This window comes from Tribolium castaneum, chromosome 6 (assembly GCF_031307605.1).
Source record: "Tribolium castaneum strain GA2 chromosome 6, icTriCast1.1, whole genome shotgun sequence".
NCBI classification, from domain to species: domain Eukaryota; kingdom Metazoa; phylum Arthropoda; class Insecta; order Coleoptera; family Tenebrionidae; genus Tribolium; species Tribolium castaneum.
In genome coordinates, this window is record NC_087399.1 from 1,429,785 (window position 1) to 1,443,126 (window position 13,342).

The 13,342-nt window shown below is 33.4% G+C and overlaps 1 protein-coding gene across 4 annotated transcripts in view; it reads right to left on the reverse strand.

Moving 5' to 3' along the window:
* The window catches only part of Samuel (SAM-motif ubiquitously expressed punctatedly localized protein), a 65,023-nt gene that overhangs the window by 20,855 nt on the left and 30,826 nt on the right, over positions 1-13,342 (reverse strand). Inside the window, exon 1 of one of the 4 annotated variants that reach the window (XM_008199133.3) lies at positions 10,268-10,601. The exons of the other annotated variants lie outside the window; for them this stretch is intronic. Within the exon in view, the coding sequence (XP_008197355.1) occupies positions 10,268-10,313 (46 nt within the window). The 5' untranslated portion in view covers positions 10,314-10,601. Of the gene's footprint in view, positions 1-10,267; positions 10,602-13,342 lie in introns of those variants that run through there. 4 annotated transcript variants of the gene reach the window in all.

Sequence of the window (13,342 nt, forward strand, 5' to 3'; positions counted from 1 at the left end):
AGACATTTTTAAATTAGCTATTAAAATGCAAAAAACGAATTAGAAAAAATCAATTTATTCCAATTGTTTTTACATAAAAAAATTCATTCTACAGTGCGTTCAAAAAGTCTTTAGATCAACTCTTGCTGTGAAATTTTGAACGTATGTTGATTTCTTACGATTACTACATACGAAAATACAGCGCATTTGACATTTTAACAGAATAAAACGATCTATCAAAGACAATAAAAATCTGTTAATGTAAATTCCACAGCAAGAGTTGATCTAAAGAATTTTTGAACACACAGTATTTTTTATTTATTTTATTATTTATTATTTGTTATTTGTTATTTATTATTTATTATTTATTATTTATTATTTATTATTTATTATTTATTATTTATTATTTATTATTTATTATTTATTATTTATTATTTATTATTTATTATATTATTATTATTATTTATTTTATTGTTTTTAATCCATAGATAGCATATCAGATATTTATCTTAAGAAGTGGGTGTTAAATACCTGATACAGCGTTTTATAAGTACAGTAGAACTCGGTTATAACGAAATCATAAGGGTTAATTTTTAAGTAAAAGTTTGAAAAAACCGAAAAAGTTTTATGATATTTTATTAAGAAAGATAGATAATTACATAGGTATGCATATAAACAAAAATGTGTGTATGCAAAATTTCAGCTTGTAACTTTCAAACCTTCAAGATAGGTTTTACCATTTATAGGTTTTACTTTAACAAACTTCACTACTCTATCGAATGGCATTTATCTTTGTATTCATTAGGAGCCAAAGTATTGATAATTGGCTATAAATTATTATGCGAACTCAATATTATTGCATTTTCGCGGAGATTACGTAAGTATGCAAAATTTCAGTTCGTTCGGATAACAGAAGCAAATTAAATGAATAAAAAAAATGGAAAAAAAATATTTTTTGGGGTCCAACGCCCCAAAATTTCCACCGCCGCCTTAATGCGCCACCGACTATTTGGTTAGTTTATGATTAATAGCCCAGGTAGGAAGGCCATCTGATCTTTGGGTCGCCTGCTCCGGTTTTGTTTTATGTGTGAGTTATAGTGCCGTTTGTGGTAACAAAACGACGCAATTTGTCATGCGGCTGGAACGCAGTAGCGACTTTTAAAATATATATATATATATATATATTGTATTTGTGTGGATAATGAGAGCGTTAAAAATAATTAACCTCGTTTAATAAATGACAGCGGTTTTAATTAATTTCATGTTAAGCGTAAATCACGATTCTGTTATTGTTTGAGGTTTCTTGCACCGAGTCATTAAATTGGTAGCGTAATAATCAGCGAATATTTGTGGCCAGGCGACCGGTTTCGGCTGCTTGTGACATCATCAGGATCGTTGGGAAGTCACGGCGACGAATTTATGGATCTGTATTAAAATTAAATCGGTTTTTTAATTATCATATTAAACGCGAGCTGTGACAGGAATGCGAGGGTTTTTTCACACGTGAATAAAATTGTACAATCTTTTTAATTTTAACACCTAACATGGGCCACAGCTATCGGGTTTCAAAATTACTAAGCGTAGAAATTTCCTAATTTCGTATTCAAAAAGATTGGAGAGATAATTTCGAAAAAATACGTAATAGTTTGAAATATCAATATTTAACGTGATATCGTCGACAGCGGCATCGCATTACAGATTTTTGATCGGTTCGTTCATTTGGTGGGCGATTTCGCCATTTCCGGTGGTAGTTCGTCCTTCCCAGAACCCCTACCCCAGTGACCCTTCTGGGAAGGGTGCCGGTGCATTCTTTGCCCGACCCGAATGCCAGGTGAGGCAGGTAGCTGACCTCAACCCCGAGTGAGAAAACGACACTATCCTCGAGGTTTTATTGCCCAATAACTTGAAATTATTTATATAACGCCCAATAAAAAACCCGAGAGGACTCTATTAAGCGGAGGAAAATTCGTGTGGGAACCACACGGAAATAAATCGCGATTTGTTCGATCAGAAGCTGATTAATTGCCGCACAGACCCATGCTGGGCAGAAATCCGCACTTACTGCGAGAGGAATGGCTGTTATCAATTTTGCGGCCTGAAGACGACCCAAATCCTTCAAGTAACAGTAAAGTCGGCAAAATCGCGCCAGTTGTGGCACTCTAACGACTTATAAATATTTATTCGGCGTTTCGCTTGTTTTTAAATAAGTTAACACCAGATTATGGCCATAACATCAGTCTGAGTTTGGACGCGACTATTGTTCTACACCACGCGTTTATTAAAATTAACATGGGAGCGATTAATTCGCCGTAAAACCAACACGTTGTAACTCTATTCACTGGCACGGAACTACAACTCAATCCCGAGAGGTATTTCCAAGGAAAAAGATATTTTGGCTTAGCTGTGAGGGTGGACAGGTGAACAAGTTAATCGGCTTTTCGCTGAAATTTTCGGGGATTGGGAGAGTCGGTTAAGGCTTAACATAAGTTTGGAGGTTTTACGGGGATTGTGGCGGCAGGGGGCTGTCAGGTGCCGTCATTGTTCTTTTAAATATGGGTAATAACGGGCCATCCAGGGTATTTATTTTATGGGCGCAGGAGGGTGGCCAAGTCAAGTGTCTTATTTAGTGACGGAAATTTTCCAAAATAACAATTTGGAATTTGAGCAAATTCTAGTGAAAAGGACAAAAAACTGCGATTTTTTTTGGTGGTAAATTGCACCGTTACTGGGGCAATAACCATGAAATTGGATCATTTTTTGAGCTAGAATCCTGTGGTTGCCGATATTTTTAGTGCGAGTACATTTTTAATGAAACTTATTCTTGACAAAAATGCTTCTGATCGGCAATTTTTTATTTCTTACTTTTGGTGTTTGTAGAATAATTTTAAAGCTTATTTTAAAAGTTTTTACATTTTTTGCAAATTGAATAATTGAATAAGTTATTTTTAGTATAATTACACTAAAAATTAGTTAAATTTTGAACATTTTTTTGGATTTATAGTTAAATTTCCAATAAGCGGACACCGACGGTAACACCTTTTTTGTCCGGTTAATGGAGCTGTAATAGACACAAACTAAATTAATTTATGAAAGAGTTAGTAACATGATATTATTTAGTAAAATAACAATACTTATCAACTATTTCTTGAAAAAAAAAATGTTCATCAATATTACTTACTTCATGTCTTTGTGAATTTCCTACACTTGGTTTGTTTTGGTTTCTTCCGGTTTTGTCATAATAACAAGACACGCCCGCATGAGAGACTGTCCGCTTAAGAGAGAGATTTTGATTTTAACGATGCATTATACGCGTCCGCTTATTGGAGTGTCCGTTCAAAAGAGAAAATATACTATTTAAAATACGTTATCTCAAGACGGGGCTAACAAAAAATGTCCGTGTGACAGAGATGTCCGTTAAGAGAGATTTTAGTGTTTGCTACTAAATTTTTTTGGCTATCACACGTTTTTTTTTTGAATAAAAAATTAGGATTTGATGGCCAAAAATTTAAATAATAAATATAATTACTACAATGTATTTTTGAAATTTATTCTTGTGATAAAGCGGCCGTAAGTCGAAGGAACTTAGCTGAAAATTTTAATTTAGAAACTATTTTTGTGATTTTCTCTGTGAATCACGCAGAATCTTTTAAAATAAGTAAAGTTTTTCTTAACAAATCTAACACGCTCTGTCATTTAGGCTACAATTCTTGAAAAAAACAAGCCAAAATAACAGAGACAAATCTTTTTTTATTATTTTATTTTTATTTAAAATATTTTTACCCAAATATGTCGAAAAAAACACCTAGTTTTGTGATTTTCTGGATCAAAAAAGAGTTCTTAAATAAACCAAGTTTTCATTCAACAAATCGAACGATTTTACAATTCTTGGTTCTATTTCAACAAAAAAAAACCTTTAGACTGGTCTTCAAAAAATTACTTTTCCCCTCCCTTTTATTATTAGTTATGCGTGATTAATTATAGAACCGAAGAAAATAATATTTTATTAACGCAGAGTATTTTACAGACGTCACAAAATTAACATAAATTTAAATTAAAGATAATACATAGAGTAAAATCATTTTCAAGGTATTTCTCAATAGAATTTTTTGGTAAAACTTTTTTGTAAAAACTTTTTATTTTACTTTATTTAATTCACAACAAAAGTTATAATTCCAAAACATTAAAAATCATCAAACTAATCTAGCTAGCATTTCACTTGGTAGTTTTTTCTTTTTCTTTTTCATATTTTCCAATGGAATTTTCGAAAAAATATTTTTTTAAGAGACATCTGACATATTTCACTAATCAAAAAAAAAAAAACAAAAACATCTCGAATCATTTTGTGGATGTTCTAAGGTTTTTTATCTTTTCATCAGCTCAAATACCTAAGTCAATGTAAAATTAAAATTAGCCTGTCTTTAATAAGCAATAAACCACCTTTACGATCTCGGCATTTAATTGAGCAAAATAAAAACGATTAAAATGTTTGTCCAAAAGAGCATAGCAATATTGTCTTTGCCGATTAAATCTGAAAATATGATGCAGAAATGGGTTTTCCCCCAATTGATAAATTGATATTTTGTGCATTTTCCCACGTCGTCCTCTCACTCAGCAGTTCATATAAATAAAATAATCGCAATAAATAAAGTTGTATAAAGCGTGCATTACTGAAAGTTTCCTAGTCAGTCCGCATGTCCATTTAGTTTAATTCCGTCAATTTAGCACCGCCATTACCAGACATTAACTCCTCATCCTCAAATTTATTAACGCCATTTAGTAAAAGTTAACGGAGTTTGAGCATAAATAGTTGCAGCATAAAAATGCCAGGGAGTGAATTAATAGTGAACGTATCCCGGCCCTCTTGTACCTTCTTTCTGTACGCCATCCACTCTCTAATTACCAACTTTGTTTTCGCAGTGACTAAGCGCTGTAACGGAGTGTCGAATTTGAATAAATCGCACTATGTCACACTCCATCACTGTTCTTTTAGTGAGTGTTATTGGAAAAAAATAAAAGGCGCTTTGTGTGGCGGCCAGAGGTCATGTGAATTTTCGAGTGCTCGAGAGGGCATTGTTGACATTCAGCTAGCGCGATTGTTATGCGCTGGGCAGACAGGATGGACATTGGAAAGAGCGGAGTTATTGTAAATGTCAGACGGTAGCGATCTACCACTTCCTTGGCGTGCCATCCGTCGACTTTATCACTCACAAAGAACGTCAATAGTGGACGTGTCCGACATGACCGATGGCTAATAAATATTCGATGAGTGCAGGCCTAAAGACGGGACATGACGGAATGCACGATTTTTATTCGAAAATTTGTACGGGAGATGTGCGAACACATCTGCAAGAATGTTACAAAAGACATCAAGTTCACACCTTACACGCACACAATGGGTAGTTAGAGATGCATTACAGCGCTCGACGGACATTTGGCTTATCTCAACGGTTACATCTTCGCAGAAATTGTGATTAACTGACAGCGATTGTTAAAGTCTGCACTTTTTGACCCAAGTCCTTGCTCTATTTCTCCACCAAATCAGGCGTTTTAACAAATTTTGAGACGCACTTGTGAAAGTGAATCAAGTGGTCTCGAGTGGCCTCAGAATTATTCTACCTCAAAAAAAATTCAGGAGAGCTGATTAAACAATTTCGTTAATTTTTTTCGTGCTATATTTTCATTTGATCTTCACTCTTGTTGTTTTTATAATACTGGGTGAGTCTACTAAAGGTGTTTTTCAAAATCAAAAAAATTCTGCTAGGGACATTTCTTTACGATTTGTTTGGAATAACATAAAAAAATAATAACATATTTATTCTTCAATACTGTCAAAATTTACGGTATTTCTCCTGTGTAAGAAAGTTTTGACAACTGTTTGACATTTCTCAATATTTTTAACAGAATTAAAGCAATTATAAGCCTTGCTGACTATAATTCGAAAAATTCAATTCGTTTTCGTGTAAATCGGTTCATTTATTTCACCTCGTGGATGTTAAACCACTCGCTTTCGCTCGTGGATTAATATTCCAGTCGTGAAATAAAACGTCCGATTTACATTCAAACTCGTTAAATAAATAACTATTTTGCTTTGGCTTAGTATTAACTAGCTAACAATAAAATTATTGTAAGAAATTATGTAGAAAAATTTTGGAAAAAATCACGTACATAGAGAGAAAAAATTACGCTGAAAATGCTAGATTTCGGATGATAATTTGTTTTTGAGATACAATATTATAGTATTTTATGCAACGAGCCGTAAACGAGTGTTTTATTGCCCAAATGTGAGGTGCATACACTATTTTTTCTACAAAAAATACATTTTATACTACTGTTAAAGACATTTCTTTACCGTTTGTTTTAGAATAACATAAAGAAATAATATTTTTTTATTGTGACTTAGTATTAACTAACTAATAATACAATTATTGTAAAAATTATTGTAGAAAATTTTTGGAAAAAATCACATAAATACATAGAGAAAACAAATTATACTGAAAATGCTAAATTCTGAGTGATAATTAGTTTTTAATAGTATTTGTATTTTGTGTAACGAACCGTAGACGAGTGTCACAACGAGTACAAGTGTCTTAACAGCCAAATGTGAGGTGCATACACTATTTTTTCTACAAAAAATTACATTTTTTTTAAATATCTGATTTACTTTTAGATGTCAGACTACTTCTGTACCGTTTATTTTAGAATAATATGAAGAAATTATAATGTTTTTTTAATGATTTAGTAATAACTAACAAATAGTAACATTATTGTAAGAAATTATGTAGAAAATTTTTGAAAAAAATCACATACATAGGGAAAAAAGTACGCTGAAAATGCTAAGTTCTGCATGGTAATTATTTTTTGAGATACAAATTATAGCATTTTATGCAACGAGCCTTAGACGAGTGCCTTAATAGCCAAATGTGAGGTGCATATAGCATTTTTTTAATAATTTTGTCCGATTTACTTTTAGATAACGACTACTGCCCACCTAATAATTGCCATCATGTTATCTTTCCAAATTGTCAAAAAGTTTTTCGAAATTAAGTTATTTCAACCAAATTAATCATTGAAACGTTTGTGTATTTTTTTCAAACACTCTAAAATGATTTTAAGTTTTTGATAGCAATTTTTGTTGTTTTTATGCAAGAAGGTGAAAAATCAAGTGTTTTCACTTAAATTGGTGATTAAATAGTCGCTTTTGAGGTCAGAATAAAGAAAAAGGTGATTTTATCATCTTTAGCACAGCATTCAGACAAAAAAAATTTTCGCCACGTGGTCGATAATGTCATAAATAGTCTCTTATTTTTTTAATATCTCCAATTACCTTACTTAATAAACAATACAGCTACAAAAGAGAGAATAATTTGATAAACACTGAACTGTTTTAATTCTGATAATTCAAAGAGATCGGTTATTTGAGCATTTTTTTCTAGAAAAAAACTTCTGTTCGGTGCATTAATCCAATAAATGAGTCGATAAATATGCGAATAAATTAGTAATGGCAATTATTATAATTTATAGATGCACCACAATTTGCAATTCAATCCTGAACCGTTCTCATAGTGGGTACTTATTTTTCGTTTTATGTCGTGTTTTAGGGCTTCTAAAGATTACAAAACTGGAAACAAGCTGTTATGTTGTTAACTGTCTCTTGTCCATGAAAGGCAACATCTCTAAATTAGCCTCCATACAACACCTTCGTGATGTATCATTCGCGTCAAAAACCTCCACTCTGTATATAATTCACACGCACGTTTACGTCATACAATTAAGCAGCGATGAAACGCAATTAATAAACAAGCGCTTCTTCTTTGGCTAGCTTTTTGTACGATTTTCGCGTCCGTTAACCCTCGCCTATTGTGGAAAGGGCCTCGAACGCTGTCCATCTGTCAACGACGATCTGTTTGTTTAACTGTTCCGAGGTGGAGAGATTTCAATGCGAGCGCACGCAACGAAATGGCCACAAGCGTCCAAATTTTATGCCGAATTTCGAATTAATTATAATCTCTATTCATGTTAAAATACAACAGCGGCATTTACACAACTCTAATACAGGGTGTCCGTTTTCTGAGCTCCACCACGGAGATCTCAGTTATTGTAAGGAAATGCTTGAACAATTATCTTAAAGAAAAGATGTGTCATTTTTAGTTTTTAAATTATTGAGAAAAATCTAAAACTGTCATCTCCTTTTCCAAGGCGTTCTAGATGTCAGAGTTACAATTTTGGTTTTTCTTATGGACGCCATATTTGCTACTCGTATTTTTGAACAGTCTTAAAATTAAGAAAAAAGCGTTTTTGCAAAGAGTGCTTTGGAAAAAACGCAAAAAAAATTGTTTAACAATCTATATCTTTACAGTTCTGTTAAATATGCGAGCAAAATTTTTACGTTTGTCTTGGCAGAAAAGTGAACCTTCCAGATTTAAATTCAGTTAAACCTCCAAAATCTAGTTTGTTTAAAAACAAAATTATTGGCGTTTTTTCCAGAGCACTCTTCGCAAAAATGATTTTTTCGCCATTTTGATCAGTATGTAAGATTCGATGATATCATGTGATACATCGTTCTAATCAGGAAGAAAAACATTTTTCAAAAATACAAAAAACGAATATTGCTTCCATAAGAAAAACCAAAGTTGGGTGTTGTAACTTTGACATTAAGAACGCCTTGGAAAATACGATGACAGATTTAGATTGCTTGTAAAAAAGTGCCAAAAGAACGTTTTAGTTAAAAAAGTCTAGTTCTCCTGGTTTTCGCTTGATAAAATAAAAACGAAAACTAGAAATTTCCGTTTTTTTTTTCGAATAATCCACAAACTAAAAATGACACATCAAATTTTCTTTCACATAATTGTTCAGCATAAAAATGCGCAAATTTGCCCTAATTTAACCGACCTCGTATCTCTTATAATAACTGAGATCCCCAGGGTGGGCCTCAAAAAATGGACACCCTGTATATGTTATATAATTTTCCCAAGTGACTTTATTATCAATATAAAGACCTAATTCAACGAAATTCTGTAACGAAAATGTATTAAGTAACTTTTGTCTTCATTAAGAGATAGACTATTTGTTTCAAATCATATTTTGATTTTTTTGTCCAAAGATAAGGCAATATTATGTAATGATTTAACATCACTGTGACTGTCTACAATCGTGCTATCATCTGTTGATAATATATATTAAGACGTGTTGCTTTTGGAAGATCATTTGTATAAGTTAAAAATAGTAGAGGTCCTAAGACGGATCCATGAGGGACACCAAATCTATTGTAATGGCAACTGGAAAGGCTATCTCTGAACAAATTGTTTGTGCATCTAAAGCCAAATTGACTTTTTGGGAACAGGTGATTGTTTCAAAATAAAAATTAATTGATTTTTAGAATTTTTTGAAAATTTTTGAAAGTATCGATAGGTTGCGGTGCCATTGTGTCATTACTATTATTTCTCTTGAATTTGTTAATAAATGAAAAAGTCTATTGTTGCGTTTGATTTCTGCAAGCCATCACTATCATTTTTCGCACTTATCCCAGTCGCCATTTTGTTACAAATTCCAATTATAGCAATCCGACGTTTATTTGAAATTGTCACGGATTGTGAAGATGTATGCTTCTGAATGGTTTTTTCATTCGGATTGTGCCTCATCATGCTTTAGCAATATCCAATAACAAAACGCTTTATTGCGGAATGACCTCACAATCTTCGGATGATTTTGATTCGAAAAATCAACAAATCAACGCGCCCGACCTTCGATTCTAATAACAGTCTTGTTCCGAAAAGTGTCGTTTTCGAATCGAGGTGAAGGCAACGCGTAATTAGTTTACTTGAAGTGAACTGTCCACTTTTTGGTCTAAACCACTCCGCTGTCATTATGCGAGTAAATTGCGTGATTCAAGCGCCTTATCTTCCATGAAATGGCTCTTGATACGTTATTGAATGATATAATGAAGCTGAAAGTTCGCATCCACGTGATTATTTCACTTTTACTAGTTGATGGAGAGCCGATCGGTACTTAATAAAGTCATGGGGGTGGTACTATTGCCCCTAATAAACCCCATTGTGGAATTTTGGGAAGTGACCCCCCAGTTTGTTTAGGCACTATACCTGCCCAAGAACCATAAAGTCACGAAAAATTCAAATATTGTAAGAATTTATTCGGTCTATGGTGGAATTCCTAAATTGAGCTTGAGTGGTACCAGATAATCGTTTAGATAAATGAGCTGGGCCCACCTGTGGCTTTAATTAAATTAACACTGGTTTAAATGGTTGTCACTGGTACCAAAAACGCGACCAACCTGAGTAGCACCAAGAGGGCCAGACGACCGGACTTTCCGTATCCATCCCTTAGTCCTTATGCCCACATTTCACTCTAGCACTGGGTCAGGTCACCAAGTGACAGGTTCACATCACAATCATCACAAAGGGTCACAGCGCGAGTCACCGATCTTGTGACCACGGCAGGTGCAAGTCAGGTGAGATAGTTGGCCATGGACGGCCTCGGCGCGCACTGATCAAGAGTGCTCTGCTTTGGAATCGGTCGCCACCACTCACCGCGCTGTCATTCACCATAGAGACCAGTAGGCGGCGGCATGGGACGGTGACAACTCCCACCACCCAATGGGCACTAGTACCATGAGGTCAAATTTGGGGCCTGATGGTCCCCATTGCGAAAATTTGACCTTACCTGTCGACAAAGTCGCAAACAGAGCTAACGATACACCGAAAACAAACTAGTTGGAGTGAAACGAACGACACGACAGTAGCTTATTGGTCAACAAAACAGGTACATGGATGGTAAAAAGAGAAAAAACTAGTGCACCAAGAGAGATAAAAGTGACGATAGAAAACGACGGGAGGTTTTCAGTTTGGGTTAAGGGAAATACGTGAGAAAGAAAGAGAAAACTAATCGGTGGTACCATCGAATCTCGGACGCGTTTATTTTGTGGTGGAAGATTTGTAACGGGTTAATTATTGGAAATTAGAGCGAGATGGACTTGAACAAATAAGATAATCAATTTTCGGGGTAAAGGTACAAGGTAGTACTAATTGAAATGGACGAGGAATAGAAAGCTGATCAAGTTTATTAATAGGCAACAGTTCTACCAAATATTTGGAGTAAATTCCAACACAGAGATCACATTTTTGCTCTCTTGGTACCATTGGTACTAAAAATATTGAAAATATACAAATAAGGCGCTAACTTCAAATTTGGACTATTTATAGTACTATTATTAATCCATTGTTCAAACACAAGAAATCAGTTGGCATCAGATCGGTACCACCTGTTTTCGTTTGAAGGCGTTTAACGAAATAATTTCTATTCGAAATTTCTACTTCAATTTATCAGTTTTAAGTTCTAGACGTGAAATTCCGTGTTAACAAGTTTGAGTTAAGTTATGAATTTACCTACTATTACTGCATTTTTAATAAAGCTCTACTAGAATTCAAACTTTTGAATGTGAATTTGACGGTTTTAAGTCAAACTTAGATTTTTAAGTACCAAAGTTGTAATTCTGTATTTACTAAAACTGAATAATAATGAAAATATAAAATACGTAATAAACTTTGCCCCTTCAGTTCAAAAAACTAAAGAGCAAGTTTTAAGTACGGAATTCGTTAGATCCGACTTAAAACCTAAAAATCATAACTTAAAAACTCAAGATTTTTAAGTGCAATCCCAGGATTTTCGGTAATTTCAAAATTTTTATTTTTGTGTGGTAAAATAGTCTATTTTAAACATATTTTAGGTACGAACTTTTTATAAACCAAATGAATTTTCTACTTAAACTAAACTTAAGAATCTTAAGTTCGCGTATTTGAATTCACAAATGGGAATTGTGAGAATTCTTCTAACTACGCATTTCCAACTTAAAAATTATAAAAACCAACTTAAAAGAAATTGCAAACCCAAAATTCTAATTTGAAAACATTAATTTTGTATTTAGGATCAGAACTGTTTTATTGAAAGTCAAAGATTTCATACTTAAACTTTGGAATTTTAAGTTGGTGTAGGTATAGGAATTCAAGATTAAAGGTTATAATAACTATAAATTTCCAACTTAAGCATTGAAAAACTCAACTTAAAAATTCAAAATTTTAAGGTAGAAATCCAAAATTCTCGGTAATTTGCTAGTTTTCGGTTTTTATTTAAAATAATAAATTTTGAACTTTGGAACAGAATTTGCGTTGGTATAGGAAGTTAAAATTTTCAGAGCTTAATAAATTAAGCATAAATTTCCAACTTAAAAATTGAATTTACGGTAATTTGGAAGTTTTCATTTTAATAGAGTTTAATGATCGAAATTTGGTAATAAGTTTGATACTTCATCAATTTGAAAAGCACCTCAGAAGTGGAAATTGTAAGAATTTTTTTACTCATTCTAAGTACAAATTTTAAACTTAAAAATCAAAACTCCCAACTTAAAAATTTAGGATTTGAAAGTGCAAACCCAGATTTCTCAGTACCTAAGTCAAATGATTAGCTTTTACGAACCTATTTTACGTTTACATAAGTTTAAATTTTTAAGTTTAAACTTAGAATTCCGTGTAAAGAAGATTTTGGAATTCAGAATTCGAAGTTTTGATTTTTTCTTGGAAGTACGAAGAATCGAGATTTAAACGTTCCTGTTATTTCATAATTTCGTACTTAAAATTTGGAGTTTTAAGTTCGAGTTTCTGAATTTTTGTGAATTCGGACTGGAACTCAATGAGAAATTGCATCCAAGCGAATTCAAATAAATTGAAATCTTCCAAAAGTTGCGTTTTCCCAGTTATAGAGATATTTCCTTGGTACGAATGCGGACTATGTGAAAAATCCGGCTCATTTATTGCCCGATTACGTTTCGGCATTAATTCACCGAATTATTCAAATCGCTGATGGAAAAAATAAATTCCGATTACAAAGCCAACAATCGTCCACCATCCATTAGACCGTCCGTTCGAATAAAGCCATTTCCCACTGGTTTTTTGTACCGTGGGCTCCACCACAAAACCAGATTATTTACCCAGCCCTGACATTCACCTAACTAATTAATACCATTGGGATTAAGGTCAAGAGATCGAAGAGGCCGAACCAGGAACTGGCTTTGTTTTTAATTTCGAGCTAACGGCACGTGTTCCGGATCGGTTTATGACGAACGAGGCGACAAACACTTGATCTGAATTCGAAACTTTTGATTTTCTGGCGTAAACACTGCATTATGTAAGAACAAAAAAAGTTAATAAATCTGGATTTCCCGCACATGACGTCAATTAATTGTCAATGACAATGTGGAGTAACTGGGAAGGTTTCCTTCGAACGATCATCGGATAAAAATGAAAAATGAGCGGAATTGTCGATTAATTGATGTGGCGAATGAATGTCTCAATCC